This window comes from Haliotis cracherodii, unplaced genomic scaffold (assembly GCF_022045235.1).
Source record: "Haliotis cracherodii isolate W230 unplaced genomic scaffold, xgHalCrac1.p SCAF_5, whole genome shotgun sequence".
Lineage (NCBI taxonomy): Eukaryota > Metazoa > Mollusca > Gastropoda > Lepetellida > Haliotidae > Haliotis > Haliotis cracherodii.
The window spans coordinates 50,389,312-50,411,361 of record NW_027266308.1 but is presented as its reverse complement, the minus strand read 5'-3'; the positions used below and the strand labels follow the sequence as shown (position 1 = coordinate 50,411,361).

Genomic DNA, 22,050 nt, shown 5'->3' with positions numbered 1-22,050 from the left:
TTTGTTTGTTTGTTCTTTAACGCCGCATCACAATATTCCAGCTATGTGACAGCCGTTTGTAAATAATCGAGGCCATCAATTGATTGATATCATGAACATCGATCTACGCAATCGGGATACGATGACAAGCATCAACTACGAACATTGTTTCAAGCCTGAAAAACCCAACTCCCTCGAAACTCTTTTGCTTACCCGTGTACAACATGAAACTGAGAGGAAGGTTGTACTCGGTATCGTTGTATACGTTGTATACGCTGGTTGTTTGCAATCTACCATCAACTTTTCGATTAGGTGGTTTCGGCGTCGCAGGAATCCCATCTTCTTTGTTTAGCCGGTGTAATAATTGTTTAATGAACGGCGAAAAGAAATCCCAGCCAAGCACCTGCGCGAGGACGAGGGCTGCCGGCTACACCATAGGGGCAGGAAAGGCTGTCTTTTTTAACAGTTTAACTAGACTTGTATGGTGATAAAAATCGATTTGTATTCCGTGCACGGTGATCACTGTATTTGTGGTTCTAAACATCCGCTATCTGTAGGATAAAGATCAACACGCTAGTGCCAGATTGCGGCTTGAATGGGACTTAATGCTGTTCCACCGAATGACCCGTTTACCTGCACCGCAGACAAAACAAAGCTGATAAATTGACAAACTTAGTTTATTATTGAATCGGGAAAGTTAAGTATGTTTTTTTTCTGATTGTGTCTTGTCCGTTTATCTTGACTTTGTCGCTGTATGGCTGTGGAGACCTCTACACTTGCCTTGGAAGATTCTCATTACACTCGCTGGCCTGGGGGAGGCCAGTTCCTTCGTTCTAGTGGTACATTCACGTTATAAATAATGTATGATATTCTTCTGATCCGACGAGTGGGCACAGGTTGCCCAGTCGTCTAAGGCGCCGCGATTCGCTGTGCAGAGTCGCGTCCCGTGGACACGCCAGAAACCTATGATTGTGTGTTCGAATCCCGGTTCGACCCGATTACGTTTCGAGGTATGTCAGCACCAAGCCCGTGCTCATGGGTTTCACCGGAGTGGTAAACGTCTGAGACCTGCATCACTTCGGGCTTTCCTCCCACATTAAGCTGACACGCCGTGATATGACTGGAATACTGTTAAAAGCGGCGTTAAACCCAACTCACTCACTCACTAACTCTGATCCGACGAATAAATATCTACTTCTGGATCTACACTGGGCTTCTGACAGTTCGCACATCAAAGTTCTCACACCTCGACGTGATGTCGAGTATCCCTAGCTCGAGATTCTGCCGGCGCTATAAAGTTCAATGAAGTCTCGATTGATCGAGATAATGCAGTTCGGCTTATCGGTGTTTTATCGTATTCATATGTATCTACACGCTATACCTTCCCGATCTGCGTCCCACTATAGCCCAAAATGTATTGCATTATAACTGTTTGACTGGCATTCTAGAAGTTGGCAAAATAAGTAAGAAAAACGTACATCTTTATGGATAACAACTTCTGGTTTATTGCACATAGCGACGTCTCTATGTAGATTCTTACGCCGCTATCAAGTGAGTGACAACAACTAAGTGATCTCATTATAAGCACGAAAGATTGCCAACGTCAACATTTCAATCTCTCAGTACAATTGCTGGGTTAAAAAATAATAAAATCGATATCATTATATATACTTCTTATAAATGTTATGTGAAGAATGAATTAAAAAATAGTAAGAAAACAGCAGTATGTCAAAACAGAGGAATTAGCTCAAGTCAGTAGCTTGTTGCGATAAAAACGCACATAAAAGATACCATGTAGGCAGTTCAGGTTAGTGCTAAAACATGCTTAGTATAAGTTACAAAACTATCATCTCAGCAGACAATGTGATGTTGACCGTTACGCCCTACAAAAGAAGTAGCCTCTTTATAATTGATTAATAGTCGATAATTCTGTATACTGATACCTTTAGTAAACCTAGATAAAAGAACAAAGGCTAATCACTATTGATCCGCTGAATTACAGTCGATTAGTTCCGCCTTGTACGAACTAACGAGCATAACATGGGTCTGCAAATCGAAAATTGGTCGATCTAGCCTGGGGCCTTCAGCTTAAGATGTATAATTTTCAGGTATCGAGTTTTCGGACAACAAACGTTACATTGGAAATCAATTGAGGCTCAATTCTTTTTGTTATTTTAAAATATGAGATCAATTCCGAGGCTACTTGATTAGAGTCGCTCAACTGATACATCCAAATTATACCCACCGGTGTCTTAAGAGCCACTATCTCGTTAAGGTTTTCGTACAGTAATGTTTTCTTGTGCTTGGAGTTTGTTCGACTGTATGGCATTATAACAACCATCGCGATATGGATATTCATTTGCAGAACTGAGTATCAACAAGTTATTAATGCTGTTAATAATTTCTGTTCAAGCAAAACAGTATATTATACAACATGGAAAGTAGCTCTATGTATTCACCAGTTGTTTGTCCTTGGTTTTAAGATCTTGCTTCGTCCGAGTCTGTTATTAATTTGACTATTTTTCTAAAAACAATTCCCAAAACTAGATCGATATGGGAAGGATTACTCAAACCTGCATGTTTCATACTTTAAATTCTTTTTTTAACATAAAAATAAATTGTCATTTGTCAATTTTAAATTCTGTTTCCACTTCCAGCACCGAGATAAATACGTCAAAACGTCATAACAAAGGAGAGCGCTAAATGTGAGATAACGTCATGAATGTCCGGGATTCGAACCCGGATTTCCGACGTCACATAAAATATTTTAACCACAACGCTAACTATTGCCTTGTTTACGTTATAAAAAACGTTGTCGTATAGGATACTAGATTATGTTAGATAAAGCATCGATCCATCTTCTTCCTTTCTGAGTCACCTGTGGGAAAGGCTACGGTAATTGCCTGTTAATGGACCTTTGGCATGTTTATGACCCCTTGGTAAGATGAAAGAAGTTATTTAATTACCCAATTAGCCAACAAAGCATTAAAAAGAACTAAAAAACCTCCGTGTATCAAAATCACACCTGGTAATTATCGTATAAGGCTTTTTATTATGTTTGCTTAAGCACTCTGCAATTAAAGTCACAAGTGATTTTTCAACATGTATTGGTTATAATTATCACAACTAAACTTCGTCAGAATATGCTATGTAGTAATTAAATCAACATTACTCAAGAGAGTTCCATCAATTTTACTAAGAGGTTTCCTTGAGAATGCAAATACTCTCGTTCAGGAGGCTTCAAGAAAACGGAAACCGCCAAATTGACTTATTACGTTAAACAATAATGATGGTGATCTACTACATGCATATTATGCTTATTTTCAAAAAATTAGAATAACATTTGATAGATAACAGAATACAATATATAAAAGTGCATATTAAAGGTTTAAATTTACATTTTCTTTTTTAAAACCGTACGATAGGGTAATTGTTGCCTCAAAATACAAAATGACAAAAACATTTTCTAACTAACAACGAAAATGCTTTACCGTTCAACGTGCTCGGAAATGGTCGAGTCCCATCGAACTAAGATGAAACAAGAACCACACATTTATCTTACAAAAGTGTGCGGGTGTAAATCTTTAGTTAAGTGGCTGTCATGGATGTTTGACGAATGCTTTCAGAGAGACCTGTGCGAGGCCACCGTCGGGTTATCGCATAACCTCAATGGGGAAGATAGTGCGGACGGGTAATTCAGGTACTTTATACTGCCACTTCAGACCAAACTCTAGAAACACTGCTCGAAATCACACTGTGTACTTTCAACAAACTCCCATTAGCGACGTGTGAAGGCGTGTGCAAAGAATTAGACCGTAATCCTGCTTAGAGGTAATTTGGTATTTCATGTTCCCAGGGGAGTTGAGAAACGGATCGATTTTTGCTCAACATGTGCAGTTGGGTTTCGCCACTCATGTGTGTTTAAAACACTAATGCGTCATTCATAAACTAATTTTCTTTTGATTTCAGCAAAAAATATAGATCCTAATCATTCTAAAAATACTCGTCCCAATGGCTTAAGATATTACACAGTCATAAACAAATGTTATGGCTCGGAAATTGTCTTGTGAGTGTCGAGTGATAATGGAAGACGACCGTTGATTCGGGGAGTCTGCCAATGCATATTTGGCAAGGAGAGGGCGGGTTTTGCCTTTTTTTTTTAATTCAGCCAGTTTGGCGCTTTCTGGATTGATTCGAAGGGACATGACACTTGTACATGATGAGAAGCAATTCTCCGGCTACATGGGGTAATGATTTTGCAAAAATAAATCACTTTACGACCGATATTCTTGGTGTTTGCATATTCACAAAGAACCAAGCGTGCTCGAACCATTATGCCTGGCATATCAGTTTAAAACGTAATGCACACATTTCAGCCAGTAATTGACAGTATTGTTTTGTTGTGTCATTATTTCTCAGTTAAGCTCGGTTTCATATGACTTAGAAAAATATCCTATTTTATGTCTTGGGGATTTAGAATTCAGTTAAGTCAATTAGTTAAATATTGTGTTTTTTATATGGTAATACAGGCCATGGATATGTAAAACGGTAAAAGGTAATACGGGTTTAAACCTGTCTTGGTGATTAAATTTGCATATGTATATGAATCTAACAAATGTAATCATGTAAAGAAGTAATTTGTTCTATTCAACAATGTACAATAATTTATTTATACCTCGAGAGTTACAAATGGCGCCAGCTAGGTTTGGGAGAGAAGAGGCGCTTGTTTTGAACAGAAGTGTACTCTATACATTACAGAGCTTCAGTTGATCAGATAACAGGACTACCAACACGGTTATCTAGAATTAGTGCTTATATCCCGTGAAACAGAATCGGTCAAAACTGTAGCAATTGGTATCAATGCAAAGGATGAGGATGCAAGTTCTATTATTATTTATCATGCGTGCTTAAAATGATAGTTCTTCTGTTTCGCAGAAAATCTAGGCTGGTTATTCTCTTGTATTGACAATTTATATTTAACCCACGTTTGTAGGCTTGAGATGATAGCTCTCTAGCCCCACGTATGATGTTTGAGATGACAGCTCTTTACCAGTACGTATTGCGAATTGACATGCTGTCCCACTTCACGCTGAAGTGCAGGTTTGACACATTTGAATACTGTCACTCATATACGCCTCTGTATTCCACACCTACACTGTATTCCTGATTAAAACACGGATAAATAAATAGATTACAAAGACGTTCCGAGCGCGGAGTGCAGAATAGCGTCCCTAAGCTGTGCAAGGATCCGCTGGTCACTGTGGGTACCAATCCAAAATTGGCATTGATCGCCAGTGGTCATTATACCAGTGCCCGTAAGTTCAGTCGGTGCACTCTCCATTTCCTTTGTTAGATGAGCATCTTCCGGCCATCTTCCGCATCTGCCGTGACCGGCGCCTGCCACGGGCATCACCTGTTGCCACCATGGCTGCCTACAAAGAGCATCTCCAATCCCTACCTGGTGTTCAGGACAACGTGATAGCTAAGACGGCCAAAGGATACAGCTGTCAATACTAACCTAAAGACTTGCCATACTCGCAATCCTTGGCCTCAAGATACTTGACGCAAAACCATTTTCTGGAGTCAGACGGTCGTACTATTTCTCTAGGACCAGCTAATTAAACAGAGATTTCAGAATTCACTCACAGCAGTTACAACTACGCGAGTGCCCGGTGGCAACGTACTAAGCTTTTGAGCGCTTTGGGGATTTTGTCGCGTATATTTATGTTAATAAAACTATTCGTGAGTGCAGATTTGCTGGAGTGTCGCCCTTTTAATAGTTTGGGCTGTTTTTTAATGTGACAGATATTCAATTACATGTTCAGTACCGCTGTAATTTCAAGACGTAATTCCCTCGATAAATCTTATTCCTAACATAATCTCAAAGAAATACTTAGAAAGCGTTTCTTAATAGTATCAATAACCTAACCACACCAACCTTACTTTGCTTGTCTTACCATAATCCTGTAATGATAAATACTCCGCTAAATACACCACGCCCGGCGGTTAGCTCCAAATAGCCCTCATTACATCAAGTCAAGGTGTTCCGCGGTACGGGGGCTTTACTTAGCCTCGGGATGCTTAGAGGCAGGCAAAGATGGGATCTGAGAATAAAGGGGATGATCTCTAAAAGTGTTCTCCATCAATCTCTATCTCTCTGTCCATCCCTTCCTGCAAGGACGTCAGGACAGAGGGTCTCGGGAATGTCGTCATGCTGATGTCAGTGTTCTGTCAGTGTGTTACCCTAGTGCCGTACAGACGAAGTCTCACCAAGGATTAGCCCCACGGAATCGATGGCGAATAAATAAAGCAATTAAAGAGAGTTATAACCATTATTCCATAAGATTAGAATGACTGGAAGTACCCTAAATCTTTTATACCTCGAATAGTTTCTATGACAAACCAGCATCAGTTTAGGACCAACTGAGATCTTTCTAGGACAAAGTAAGATCTTTCTAGGCCCAATTAGTATATTTCTAGGGCCAAATAGCATCTTTCTGGGACCAACTAGCATATTTCCAGGGCCACCCAGTATTATTCTTGGGCCAATTAGAATCTTTCCAGGGCCATCTAGAATCCTTCTGGGGCCCACAGTACAGTGACTTCGACCTTCGCTCACAACCCATTTCACAATTCTACCGCTTGCGAAAGAGATTTTTACTCATTTCGAGAACACTTCTAGTCATCATTATAAGTACAGAATGGTTCGTGATTGTCGTTCTCTAATTTGCATCCCTCCCACCTCGTTGAACCATGTATCTATTCACGTGACAGGGATAGCAGCATGAACACCCATGGGCGTTTGACGTTGTGGTTCCAATTGTTCAACAAAGTGTCCAGGTTTCACACTTACGTGTTCCCGCACTTCCATAAATACAATAATTCAGGTAAGCGTGATAGTATCTTTATGAAAATCTAGATACTTATCTACATCACACGAAACGAGGCCATGGGATGGTATGTTTAAACCCATAAAGAGAAAATAAGCATCTTCATCTTGCATTTATCTCAATCCCTTAATTGTCCCTGTGTTCAACTCTGGGATGAAAGGGCGAGCCCGAACAAGCATGTTCCAACATGACCTGTGGCAGTCTTTCCGGCACATTGGAACCCCATCATCACCTTACGTATGGGTGTGCACCAGAAGACATGACTGGCATGGCCCGAAGACAGACTGGGATATCCCTTGTGATTGTGCAGATCCTTCTGGGCAATTCTGACACATATACTAGCTTTAGATAAAGCACGTGGTGGCATGTGGTCCTGTGCACAGCTCACAGTTCACAAATCAGGTGACGTTAAACAACGTCGGTCCTTGGATGGGTGACCATCAGGGTTTCGGCAGTTTGTCTCCTGGGAGTTTCTAGGGCCTCGGTCCTGGCCCACACTGAAGCACATGTAACACATGTGGCGTCTCCTTGGGAAATGTGACTCTGTCTACCCAGCAGTGAATGGGTACCCGGTAGGATTATCATTACACAAACGCCTTTTAACTACCATTTATATGATTTAATGGTTGTATTAAAAGATAGATTATTTTTTCGTAAGATTGTGTTATAATCATATTTCCGTTGATAGCTTTGTTTTTTCTGATTTGTCATAAGATAGGCAGGTATCAATGTTATACTTAAAAACTGCCAGGCAAAATGAAGTATACATAACTGATGGTGGTTAAAATGGTCAACAAGAAATGGTTATACCACGTATTTGATATGGGTATCATTGCTGTGGTTTGGACGTTAAGTTTCCAGTTCTGGCGACTGTTCTCAGCCAAGTGCCGTTTTGTTAACTTTTGTAATGTTTGGGTCAAAACCAACTTTCAGGTATAAACTTACTTTTGCAAGGCAGCTTGCATCAGGTGAGCTGATTAAGCTGAACATATTAGCGTGGTCCTTCTGCAATGGCAACATCTCCGTCGTGGCTAACGGAGTTTACAAACGAAAAAGTATAAAGAAAATGTTGCCAAGAACACAGCTGTGGATTAGCCATAGATCTCAATTAAGAATGTTTACAACGTGATATTCGTTTTCATCTTTTTAACCCGGCAGCTGTAGAAACGGCAGTCTGGTCATCCATTACGCCAAGGCCTGGGCACACGTTACGTCCAAGGGCACTAACATCATATAACTCATTTAAAATGTCCGTGTTTAGCAGTCATCAGGTATCCTTAGGAGATGGCTGTCTAATGTTTGATCAACCTTTAGTGAGTTGTGTTACCGGTAGGGCAGGACGTGCTAACCCTTTTCGTGAACGCCTGGTGTCATCACTGATTTTCAGTGATCCATTTATATACAGTACACTGCGTTTATAACGAACACGCTTATAACGAACTGACGGATATAACGAACTGTTTTTTGGCCCCGTCCATTTGATGTTTATATGCTGTGTATGTGCTTATAACGAACTACGGTTATTACGAACTAAATTTAGTGGTCCCTTTAAGTTCGTTATAACCGTAGTTTACTGTAATGTTATTTCGTCCGATAATCGAGACTGGTTTTTCTCTGGCGTTGATGTTTTATATTTAATGTCGCCTTGACTAGTGTCAGCTAGATGCAGGTATCAGACGTTTACTATTTTGTTGACAAACCTAGAAACATGATCATGTCGAACCGTGACCCGAACACACAATCACAGTGTTTTTAATAAAGACCTCACCCTGAAGATCCGGGTCAGAGTAGGTCTTCAGCAACCCATGCTTGTCGTAAGAGGCGACTCACGGATTCGGGTTGTCAGGCTTGCTGACTTGGTTGATGCATGCCATCGTATCCCAATTGCGTGGATTGATGCTCATAATATCAATCACTGGATTGTTTGGCCCAGATTCGATTATTTACAGAACGTCATGTAGCTGGAATGTTAATGAATGAGGCGTTAAACAACCAACAAACACACAAACAAAATAATAATGACCTTTCATTCTGCTCTTGGTCATAGTAAAGTGGATTGGCCTACACATGACCCCTTGTATCAGGACAATTTTGCCTTGACATATTGTATCATGTACATGGAGCTAATCTCATACCATCACTATGCATGTGATACTAACACAATCACTCTGACAAATTATAGCAATTGTTAAACCAAGGAGAAGAAATTGATCTACCAGACTTGTAAGAGGCTGATCAAGTGATATCTTTAGGGAGTGTTTTAAAAACAATTATTCCAGAAAATGCTGTAAAACATAATTGGACAGCAAATTAAAAAAATGTAATTGTTCATTGTACATGATTGATGGCAAAAACAACTGTTTGGATATTCATTTCAGAGAAAATAAGCCCCCGGAATATACAATTGTCCCTGACTTGTCACCTCATCCAGCAGGCACCTCTGGGCGTATGTATTCATCACCGATGCAGGTCGCGAGGCCTCTCATCATCCACTGGTCGTAATTGCAAAGTTGCATGTTAAAAAGGTCAACTTCAGATGGTTAAAATTCATGAGATGATATGTAGGTTCTCAAGAAAGCGACGCAGGAACAGTCTAAAGGTCGGTGATTGATGTAATGCCCTTTTGAATAAAACATCAGCCTGAACGAAATTTCACCAGGAGTTGTATTATATCAGTGGTGACAGAAAAACATTCTTCCAACTCTATATGTGTCATTTGTTGCGAGGAGTTGGAAGAGACCGTTGCTTGTAATCTGAAAACCACCGTACAGAACAACTTCACATGTATAGCATTTGCAGAACACTGTACACGTGGTTCGGAGGAACACCATATTGATGGATTAGAGGCAAAAGAATAAGTGATGAGAGAGAAGAAGGAAGAGGGATGAGAGGGGAAAACGGGAGATGAGGAGTAGAAGTAGAAGATTGGCAAAATAGAGTATATATTAAGTGGTGGTTTGTCTGAAGAAGAGTGAGTGAGTGGGAGAGAGGGTGCGTGGGTGTGTGGGTTAGTGAGTGAGTTGGTAATGCGAAGATGCCTGGTAATAATTTTAGTTGCTGTGAAATATATTTCGGTGGAATACATTCCTGTAATATTTTGCCGAAATATGAAGCGCATTTCTGTTCTCGAGGGTTTTTAGCACTATTTCATTTATAAAACATTACCAAAACTATACTGAAATGGGTACAGCACATCTGGCGTCATGGAAACATACTATAAAACGTGGCATCAAAACATCCTCTATATGCGACATATGCTACCGTCACTGATGAGGATCGAGGAACAGAGATTAACTCAGCCTTCAAGTGACTTTTCAAACCGAAAAATGTCAGCATGTAGCTTGACTGATACCTGGCTTATAACTTTAATGTCAGACAGCGCCTCTTCATATACTGAAATACGTCATGGAATGATATAATGTCAACGTTAACGCTAGATAATAATCAGTCTCGATTATCTGTCGAAACAGATTATATTGGGCGTAAAAGGCAAAGTAGTGATGAAAATGATATGAATGGATCCTAACACCAGGTGTTCGCGAAAAACAACTAGCTTAAGTTTCGAACCTTTTTACTCATTATGTGTTTTTAAAAGTATATCGTTGTTTCACACAATTATGAACAGCCGAATTAATTGGTAATTTTGTTATTTCACATTTTGATATGATTAAAAAATAAACTGTATTAATGTCTGCTAAGCTGCAGCGAATTGGGTAGGCGTGTCCTGCTAAACCGGTAGCACCTGCCTGTTTTAACGTTGGTGTTTTTCAATGAACCTGTTTTTAGTTTACCTTGTAAGCTTCAATTCAGAGTGGACTGTTTACAAACAACTGATATTTGATTCTTTTTGTGGCACTAGAATTGATGAATAATCAGCATAATTGACATCCTGAATGGTATGTGTGATAAAATTACAATGATCGTAAAGGGAGGACTTAATAATTCATCAGGGATCGGAGAATGGGTTCGATACACTTTGCGGGATCTGTTGTTGAGGGGAAGTATGTGAAACGCCCAACGGCGCCAAATGACTCGCCAGACAGAGACCAATCTAATAAAGACCGCTTCAGTATGGGCGGTAATGTCTTGTACGGGTTCCAATGATGGCTATGGGCAATCTTACCAGTCAACCTACTGACGGGGTCGCATCACGAACTTAGTCATCCACGTCACCGGACAGGCATGTGACGCGTGATCACGAGCGACGATGTGACGTCACAGACATCAAGCTTGGCGTTAGTGCTATTAATGTCCCTCTTATGCTTCTCTGAGGCTAATATATCTAGTTTGATAAGAGCAGGGGATCTCTCGCGGCTAATACGATGCCCCAACTGCAAATTAGAGACGTGGCATTGAATATAAAGTGTCTCAGAATAGATCCACGAGTATAAAAATATAACACCTCGGTGCAGTTTTTCTCTTTTCTATTTCAGAATCAGAGTCAAGTATGGTGTGGCCTACATGAGAATCACAGACACACCATATAGGCACATAGATACGCAGTGACATTAATTCATCCTCCAAGGGATCGTCAAACGTATTAGTAACCGCCGGCTGCTAGGCACGTCTTTGATCAAACCTATGCATGAACTTCTGAGATTGACGATGTTCTATTCAACTTGGGGGTGTCTCCTTCATCACATCCACTGATGACAGAATTCCTACCCAGCGACTTCAACTGATGAGTCATCAACGTTTTCGGTAACCTCATAGATTGCAACGTTTTCTTTGACGATGGCCGAGTTGTCACATACTCCACGTGGATCTGTTACGGAGTTTGTTTCGGTTTATTGTTTAAAGGATTGTTTAGTTGTTCTTAAGAAAACCTTCTCCCTCACCACCGAACTTCCTGGTTGCTCCTACCAGAGGACAAAAATCGTGAACATTGCTCTTATGGGAGGATAATTATTTGGCGGTATACATTGCTCTAAAGGGAAGAAAAATCATTAGGTACACATTGTTCCTACCAGAGGAAAAAAATCGTGAACAGTGCTCTTATGAGAGGATAATTATTTGGCGGTATACATTGCTCTAAAGGGAAGAAAATCATTAGGTGCACATTGCTCCGACGAGAGGATAAAATTCGTGAACAGTACTCTAATGAGAGGATAATTATTTGGCGGTATACATTGCTTTTAAGGGAAGAAAATCATTAGGTGCACATTGCTCCGACGAGAGGATAAAATTCGTGAACACTGCTCTTACGAGAGGGTAATTTTTTGTCGGTATACATTGCTCTAAAGGGAAGAAAATCATTAGGTGCACATTGCTCCGACGAGAGGATAAAATTCGTGAACAGTACTCTAATGAGAGGATAATTATTTGGCGGTATACATTGCTTTTAAGGGAAGAAAATCATTAGGTGCACATTGCTCCGACGAGAGGATAAAATTCGTGAACACTGCTCTTACGAGAGGGTAATTTTTTGTCGGTATACATTGCTCTTAAGGGAAAAAATCAGTCGGTGCACATTGCTCAGGACACGCTCACATTTTCGCAAACACCTGGTAGCATCACTATTTGATAGTGGCTGATAAACTCATGCTTATGGTATAGTCGGAATCGCACAGTGGACACATATGGTAATTTCACACGATTATGGAAATTGTTTGTCGGTATTATTTGTGAATCAGTAGGTGTTTATTGCTCTACCGAGAGGAATATTAGTCAGAGAATACACAAATACCCACTTACATTTTACAGTAATATAAGTCCGAGAATACACAAATAGCCACTTACATTTTACAGTAACATTAGTCAGAGAATACACAAATACCCACTTACATTTTACAGTAACATTAGTCAGAGAATACACAAATACCCACTTACATTTTACAGTAACATTAGTCAGATAATACACAAATACCCACTTACATTTTACAGTAACATTAGTCAGAGAATACACAAATACCCACTTACATTTTACAGTAACATTAGTCAGATAATACACAAATACCCACTTACATTTTACAGTAACATTAGTCAGAGAATACACAAATACCCACTTACATTTTACAGTAATATTAGTCAGAGAATACACAAATACCCACTTACATTTTACAGTAACATTAGTCAGATAATACACAAATACCCACTTACATTTTACAGTAACATTAGTCAGATAATACACAAATACCCACTTACATTTTACAGTAACATTAGTCAGATAATACACAAATACCCACTTACATTTTACAGTAACATTAGTCAGATAATACACAAATACCCACTTACATTTTACAGTAACATTAGTCAGATAATACACAAATACCCACTTACATTTTACAGTAACATTAGTCAGAGAATACACAAATACCCACTTACATTTTACAGTAACATTAGTCAGAGAATACACAAATACCCACTTACATTTTACAGTAATATGATCAAGAATACTCTCGAGTCAGTGACGATTTTTAAATGATACGAACTATGGTTCATCATATTGTTTCCTATGTTTTCTAGGGCTGCAACGATATAGGAAGGTCACGATACGATACGCATCTTGATATTCTGGTCACGATACGTTACGTATCTCGATACGCAATGATACAAAAACAAGACTTAAAGCATGTAAAGATCAAACCTTTCATGATTTTGGAACATTCAAAATTATTTTATAATAAGACTACTGAAGTTGTTAAGCTTCAAAGTGGAACTTTCCCTAACTTTCCTTCAAAACAATTTTTAAGTTCAAACACCAGAAAATAATAAATGTACTTCACCAGTGATACAATCTCAAAGAATTTTTATGCAATGGTCGAAGAAATTGTATCTGAAATTATCGTTTTATCGGGAATAATATATTCCAATATCGTGTTACTTTAGTTGCAGCTTTTACTATATATGTATTTAAAATTATAAAAACCACAAGCGTAGCATTTTGGTACTGGTGATTGCTGTTGCAGGATATTTTTACGTATGGAACAATTTGACCAGTCACCGTAGGGACTTCCCACGCGACATGTATTTCGATTGCGAAAATGTTATGTTGACATATATTAGCCAAATTGCAACAAACATGACTTTTAACGATTAAAAGTATGGCATTTTAAATATATGTATCCATTCTTCAGCAAGTTCGTTTCAATGCGTCAAAAGCGGTAATCTGACCGTGGTTGCTGTATCTCTTCACACACGATTTCACCTAACTTAATGAAAACAATATTAAATGGAATTTTGAATAAAATTAATAAAATATATCACAAACATATGTCCAGATATACAATGAGCACGTTTTAATATCAACAAGATAGTATAATGATGGTATTGAATTGTGTACTTCAGTTCGGTTTTGCTGACTGGTATTTCCGGTGATATGTGCATGCGGTTATCAGCTGATAATGTTTTTTGAGATGGGGAAAAACATCTGTCAGTGTAAAACCTGAGCTTATTAAAAATGTAAGTACGTTTTTCGGAGCCATGCGTTACCGCGCGCTATAACCAAGTTAGCAGTTTATTGAAAGGCACAATAGCGAGGAATAGCTGTACTTGAGATTTGCGTTCCGTATCGTGGCGTATCGATAAATGGGCCAACGTTTATCGTATATCGTATCGTGGGTCAAGTATCGCGATGCATCGGAATATCGGTGTATCGATTCACCCTTAATGTTTTCTGGGCGGTCGGGTAGCCTAGTGGTTAAAGCTTTCGCTCGTCACGCTGAAGACCCGGGTTCGTTTCCCCACATGGGTACAATGTGTGAAGCCCATTTCTGGTGTCCCCCGCCGTGATATTGCTGCAATATTGCTAAAAGCGGCGTAAAACCAAACGCACTCACTCTCTCACTCCTATGTTTTCTTTAAACGCTAGGTGCCAAGAACAGAACGCATTAAAACTGACAATACTACATATATCCGTATTACGATTCATAGGAGACTTTCAAAAACGAACGCAAGCGTATTTATCAACAATTTACAACACATTTTGGACCGAATATTCACGCATATCCTGCAATGACATATAATCGATCGTGCGACGACATCCCGGAGAGACAATTGTTTTGTGAACCTATCCCCATAATCCAGTCATGGATGTTTTGGATTAATGTTTTGTTTGTTTTTATAAACAGCTTAGAAATATTAAATATTACATTAAGAAATGCGTTTGTCTGTCACGTAATGCACCCATGCACACTCAAGCATTATGTAATATGATTATACAGTTACGCTGAAATGATTGGCGGTAACATGAAATGACGGCGAATGCCTAAAATACAATTCCGCTAATGTGCTTGGAAACCCGAGACTGAATCGTATCTCTGATGGGAATTTCAACGAGAATAATTCCCTATCTATTTTTCTCAGTCTTTGTATTTCTTCAATTTTTAAAATCTATTTTGTCTCAATATCATGCCAATTCTGCAGGGAACGAGCACATCGGTTTCCAAATTGAATTAGGAAACTTTCTGTTTGGAATACTTGGAGCCGGTGTCCTGAGACGGCGGTTCAGAAAACCTCGGAATCTTGAGGTAAATCAATTACATCCCTTTCGCCTTATTCCCAAGGAACGACGGTCCACCAGTTCAATAAAATAACACATCGGTGTCTCCACCGAAGAGTCGACCGGAATGTCTTTGTTATAGAGGTGTTACCATTGAAGAACGGCGATAAAAGAGTGTCTTACTGGGCCACAGGACGCCGTCTGAAGATACAAGCGCTTTGGACTCACAATTGGGATTTCCTAGGGAAATCGGAACAAAAGATTCTGGAGATATCGGACATTGATGCGCCGTGGACGGAAACACGTCGTTCCAAATGCATCGATCCGAGGTAGTGTGTTAATGTGACGACGTGGGCTTATTTGAAAGGACATTGATTGAGACGGACCGAAAACATGCTTTAAAATGAAGTTCCTGTTCATTTCCACTTCATGTGAAGGGAGGCAGTGGAATGGAAATGTTTGCACCAAACTGAAGAAATGTACGAGTAGGAAGGATGTGCTCGGAGTGAAAAACTCTTAAAATTTCAATTTCCCAATTAAGTCCGAATTAGGATGAAAACATGCGGCAAGTCAAAGTAGGGTTTGAACAATAATTAGTCATTACCATCAGAGCAGCTGCAGAACCTACGGGCGCATGCGAACCTTGTGTTATTCCAGAATGACTAAAGCAGTGTCTCTATAGTAAAGACGGGGGGGGGGGGGGGGCAAACGCCAGATACAGAGGTCGTAGTTATCATTGTACGGGTATGATGGTGACATACCAAGGATCATAATTGGGGCGTTTCTAGGATTCAAACCTGTTATCACCGGTTCTTGACGCAGTAGGGAACGCAACTCTGCACAGCGATTAAATAACCGTGAGCTCAATTCCTTAATGATGTAAGCGTGTCCAGTGCCCCTACGGTTCAAACGTGTTGATTAAACGGAAGAAGATGCTAAAAATAAAATATATGAATAAGTCAGGCCTGATATGATAACTATGATTTTACACAGTAGTGCTTTATAGTAGCAACATCAAGTCGGGAAACACAAAAAAATCGTCTCTGACCAATTTCGACCATTTTTTAATCGAATTATGTTTAAGAAAGCTTTGACCACCTTGACCGCTACGTCATCAACCCTAAAGTATATAGAAATGGAAATGCATTAATTGTAGGAATTACAAATTCCTTAAATATACAGCGTCAACACCAGATGATACCAGATTCTGTTGGGCCAAAAAGCCAAAATAGTGGTGAAAATTAAAAATATAAATTGGTGACGGACAATCAGTTATGACTCCAGGTGTTCGCTAAAAGGGTAACGACAGTCGAGAAGAATAAACGTTTGTCTTCTTGTTTCCGGATTCGTATTTATTGCTTTCAAGAAGATGACCTGTCCACATAAGCTTACACAAATATCTAATAACCACTGCTCCCGGTTAAGCGTGATTATCAAGGGAATGACCACCATGGACATATGAAGCGGTCTGTTAGCAACGACTTTCCATTGAGACTGCTCATGTAATTACCCACGCAACTAAAACGCCGAGGTCGTCTAAGATCTGACAAAGTCTTAACGGCAACTAAATCGAAATGGGCAAAACACAATTATATAGACTTATATACACTGATATTATGTATAAGAAGATGACAATTTGAAGTCAAGCGATGAAAGGAAATTGGAAATAAAAAAATAATGCCTGAAAATACGCCATTGAAGACACCGGGTGGCAGAGAAACAGAGCTGGCATTCTTCATGTTGTTACACCTTTTATATTTTATTGGACCAACATAAAAAGGTGAAATTAGAAAAAAAGTAACTTTTAAACTATCAAAAGTCCGGGTTGATGTTCTCCTCGACTTTTGCTTTAAATGTGTGAGATTCAATAAAGATGGCATAATCTTAAAACTTGTTTAATTTTTTTATTCATTAATTCTTTCCACCACCTACATTAAAACTAGGGAAAACATTGTATTTCAACCATTAATACCAAAAGGCTTTAAGCAATAGTATAACAGAAGAGAACAGTAGATTTCTCAAGAAAAAAACCTCAAAGTGTACACAAATATCTAAAAAAAACACAAAGTGTAGACAAATATCTAATAAATATCTAAAAAACCACAAACGGCTGAACATAAGAAAATATATATACACGTTCTTATAAATATAAAATCAATACGATCACAGATATATATGACAAAATACAACTAAAAACCAACTCAGAAGGTATCATGTAAAAGCAGTCAACACCTTTAACAGAAGTTCCGAAAGTTAATTTAAATTTGCGAAAACAAATATAGTTTATTTCATTAGATACACTTTTTGTTCATTGAAGAATCATTATGAGGCCTATTGAAATAATCGAATAATATATTGAATTTTTCAGGTCCTAGATATTTGTCCAAATTTCCAGTTTCAATATGAAATTAAGAGGTGAGGTGAGGTGAAATGGGGTTTAACGTCGCGTCCAAGATTATTGCACTTATATAGCGACGTGCATGCACGTGTGTGTGTGCGGCTGCTTGTACTAGTCCGGACTGATGCCGATATATAGAGCTAGCACACTGAGATACCATGCCGCAGTTTAACATGAACACCTCACTCAGACAGTGTATACTGACTCCGAGCCGACCAGTACTTGCTTAAGCCCCTTAATGCCTAGCGCCAGACAGGGTAACAACAAGTACCATATGTTAACGTCTTTTGGTATGACGCGGCCGGGAATCGAACCCCAGACCTTCCGCTCTCCGGGCGGACGCTCTACCACTAGACCACGGAGGGGGGTATATGAAATTAAGAATATTCTAAAACGTTTAGTAGAACAAATAAAGAATATATAGTATGTTTTTCTTCCACTGATGAATCAACACCCAACAAAGGATTTCCAAATACTAGAACTCCAACAACATTCCTCGAGTCAGATAAACACCATGGCCAATTTAACCGAGGTGACGACGGCAAAGCAGGTGCGCTTGTTACGGCTTAACTTGCCGCCTATCCCCATGGAATCACACGAAGTCTTCGACCGGTTAATATATAATGTGTGTTTGTTCCTGTGAGTCAGCACAGAGCTATTCCTCGTACACCGACGGCTACGCAATAGTGATTCCAGCGTAATGGCGTGTGGCCGAAACATGGCTTGGTGCCAGACAGGGTGGCGTGCTGAGACTGGTATAATAAACTGTGTAATATGGTAACGATCAGAAACATGTTACAAGTCTGCTCCATTAAAAACTACAGTCCGCAGTCTTGTCGAGTATCGTCGTATCAACGATACGATAGCTTGTAGTCACCAATTAGAGTTGTTTAAGTGCGAGGTTTTCCGAGTTATTTTGATCGCATGTAAAATAATATACACATCAACTATGCAAGCTGCTTGATAGAATTCGAAATGAGTTCCTTTAAAACCAAAAAATCATAGTTAATTCTACAACAGCAGAGCTCTTGCAAAAAAACTAAAACTGTAAGAAAGCTGTTTTGATTCAAGTAACACCGAGTAGAAGTAAAAAGCCCTTTTCCTATTACTTTCTGCAGATTATATATAAAAGCATTCTCGTATTAATCTCATCGCGCTATATAAAGGCCTTCTCGTTATCTTCTCAACTGACTATATATTAAGGTCCTCTCGTAATATTCTCAACTGACTACATATAAGGCTTCTTAATATCATCACAACTGACTGTAAACAAAGGCCTTGTTGATTTAATATCAACTGACTGTATGTAAACCAGATATAAATTAAATGGCGTTACTTACGCATGCCCAGTGATGGCAGGACAACGGGGAGAGGACACTGTCGCGCTTCCCTCTCACAAAATGGTTGGTCTCAAACAAAAGAATTTCACGCGCGTTTATCGATTTCTGAAATATGAATCAATTCTAATTCGTATCCCTTTGTTACACATTAACACTTTGTGTTGCGAAAATGCCCCTTAAAGAAAGGTTATTTCATATCAAAATCATTTAAGGTTTAGCTTGAGATACAGAAACGGGGAAATTGTTGATATTTTGTTGGTCGTTTTTTTATATAAATATTTCAATTGGACAAAATGCAGTGACGGGATCGTTAGCTGTGAAAGGGTTAGCCACTCGACAGATGGCCTCGAGTGTGATTATTCAGACCACAATGGGGGTGAATCGGCTTGACACCCCCTCTTGGGGGATTCCTCCGCAGACTAGAACCACTGGATGACTAATTACTGTCAGTAATTGTCCGTTATCTCTTGCATGCCAAGCTCGTGCTGCACGTGCATTGTTCTCGAAGCCGTCTTGGGCTCAGGGGGTATTAGATTTGTCAACACAGGAAGAACACGATCGATACATGAGACGCTTGAGTATGCTATTGAGGATCACGTGACTTCTCATGATCAATTGCAGATAGTTATGCTTTTTAGTTATGTCACGCGTAAGGATACAAACAAATAAATGGCCGATTTGCACTTCTAACATTATGCTCTGTGTAAACGGATATATACTTCACACTTATTTGCTTGTGAATATTTCATATGTCTGTACGCACATATTTTACATATTTCCACAACAATACACTTTATAGATATCCTGAAGAAATTTATAAATTTATTCCGAATACAGTAAACTACGGTTATAACGAACTCAAAGGGGCCACTAATTTTAGTTCGTTATAACCGTAGTTCGTTATAAGCATATATACAGCATATATAAACATATGGCCGGGACTAAAAAATAAGTTCGTTATATCGGTCAGCGTGTTCGTTATAACCGTAGTTTACTGTATATATAATAGCGAGAAAAACGTTTCCTTATTCATAAGAAAGCACGGTATTCCAATCAATATGTGCTCACAGCGTTCACCAGCCAAACGTCTACTTTCGATGAATCATTGTTGTGTCGATGGGTTACAGTACAAAAGTATTACAACTATATGAGAGACACATGTGAAAGTATAACAACTCTATGAGAGACACATTTCAAAGCATAAAAAATACATGAAAGACAGATCGGGTCAGGCATTTCCATATAATGCGAGTAGATGCACTTTAATCCTCGTGTCAGAACTTGTTTTATTTAACCGAATACGACAACCAGTAACTACAACCGTCATTGAAATTGATACACGGACGCTTTACAACCTAGATCTACTTTCACTACTTGATCAGCCACTCCCGTGGTGTGAGACACATCATATTCCCCGTGCAGACATGGCTTTCGTAGTTTGACACTGTTTAGAACGAAAATGTGGTTCATATGTCAAGCCTACACAAGACTAATCAGGTTAATTAAAAACGCCACTGTCTTCTTTCACACGGAGAAACAACAGAATCCAAAGCAATTGAAAGTAAGGAATCACTGAGACGTTACAGTGACGGCACCACGTTCACGAGAGGGATGGGGGGCACGGGTGTGCAGAGTTGCGTCCCTTGGGCACGCCACAAACCTATGATTGTGGGTTCGAATTCCGGTTCGACCCAATTATGTTTCTAGGTTTGTCAGCACCATACCCGTGCTCGTGGGTTTTCACCGAAGTGGTAAACGTCTGAGACCTGCATCACTTCGGGCTTTCCCCCCACATTAAGCTGACACGCCGCGATATAACTGGAATACTGTTAAAAGCGGCGTTAAACCCAACTCACTCACTCACTCACGAGAGGGTTGGGATGTTCTGCCTTAACTGTAAAGTACCACTCATGGAGATTAAAGATCAAGGTCACAATTCAGTTGGCCAACAGGACCGGTTCCTCAAATCGATCTTAGGTACGACTGTCGTGAGTCTAGAATAAGGTAAGGGAGTTACGATCGTCTTAGTGCTAAGATCGCTTTGTGGAACGAAGCCCCGAATAGGTCTACATCTAAGTCTGTTTGGAAAACGTCACATTGCTTCATCTATAAATAATAGAAGCATTATACAAATGATGCCAACAGTAGACGAAAATGTGTGTTCTAAACGTTATCTATGCAATAACATACTTATGAATGATTGAGTGTGTTAACGCCGCATTTTACTGTACGTGTTTATCACGGAGTGTCAGTGTCATGTTGGAGGAATGTGATCCAGGCCTCAGACGTTCACATACGTGCTTCTCACGGGCACGGGCATGGTGCTGACAAACTATTAATCATATCATTAATCATCAATAGGGGACTGCTATTAAAACTAAAACCCCGGATCCTGGCACACCAAAGGTACGCAAGTCTGCACCGTGAATTGCAGAGCCCTAAACGACAGGGCCACACTTATGAAGAATACACCATGAAGATACTGTGATAAAGTAGCCACAATTTCTGGATAACAACTTCTGTATTTACTGTAAAGGCGACGTTTCGGTATAGATCATAATACCGTTGTCAAGCACACAATCTGATACTGGTGATGATAACAATGATATTATCAACAAGTTGACCATAAACCTTATGATTGTATCATTATATCACGGATATGCGTATTTACTCTTATCTAACTTTAAAGTGAACGGAATTTATCCTAATTATACGTGTCAAGTAGATCACACATGACATATCTAGATCACACCACATGTCCCCCAAAAACCTATGGAGCTGGGAAGCTGAGCCACAAGGGTAAGTAAACAATAAGCACGGTTGTTCCCTCAGCATCCTTGAAGGTTCCATTTTTTTAAAGAAAAAGAACTCTGGCTTGTGCAGTTTCCAAGTCTTCTGTCACCGTCGAGGGTGAACAGAAGTTAATAGCTGGCGTGATGTCATGACACTGGAGGATGCCAGACACAAAAATATATGCGCGGAGTGTCCACTTACATCATGAGG

The 22,050-nt window shown here is 39.6% G+C and overlaps 1 protein-coding gene across 2 annotated transcripts in view; it reads right to left on the bottom strand.

The window, feature by feature from the left end:
* Positions 1 to 22,050, bottom strand: part of LOC139442470 (uncharacterized) — a 45,549-nt gene that overhangs the window by 12,525 nt on the left and 10,974 nt on the right. Inside the window, exon 1 of one of the 2 annotated variants that reach the window (XM_071223279.1) lies at positions 19,048 to 19,108. The exons of the other annotated variant lie outside the window; for it this stretch is intronic. Within the exon in view, the coding sequence (XP_071079380.1) occupies positions 19,048 to 19,051 (4 nt within the window). The 5' untranslated portion in view covers positions 19,052 to 19,108. Of the gene's footprint in view, positions 1 to 19,047; positions 19,109 to 22,050 lie in introns of those variants that run through there. 2 annotated transcript variants of the gene reach the window in all.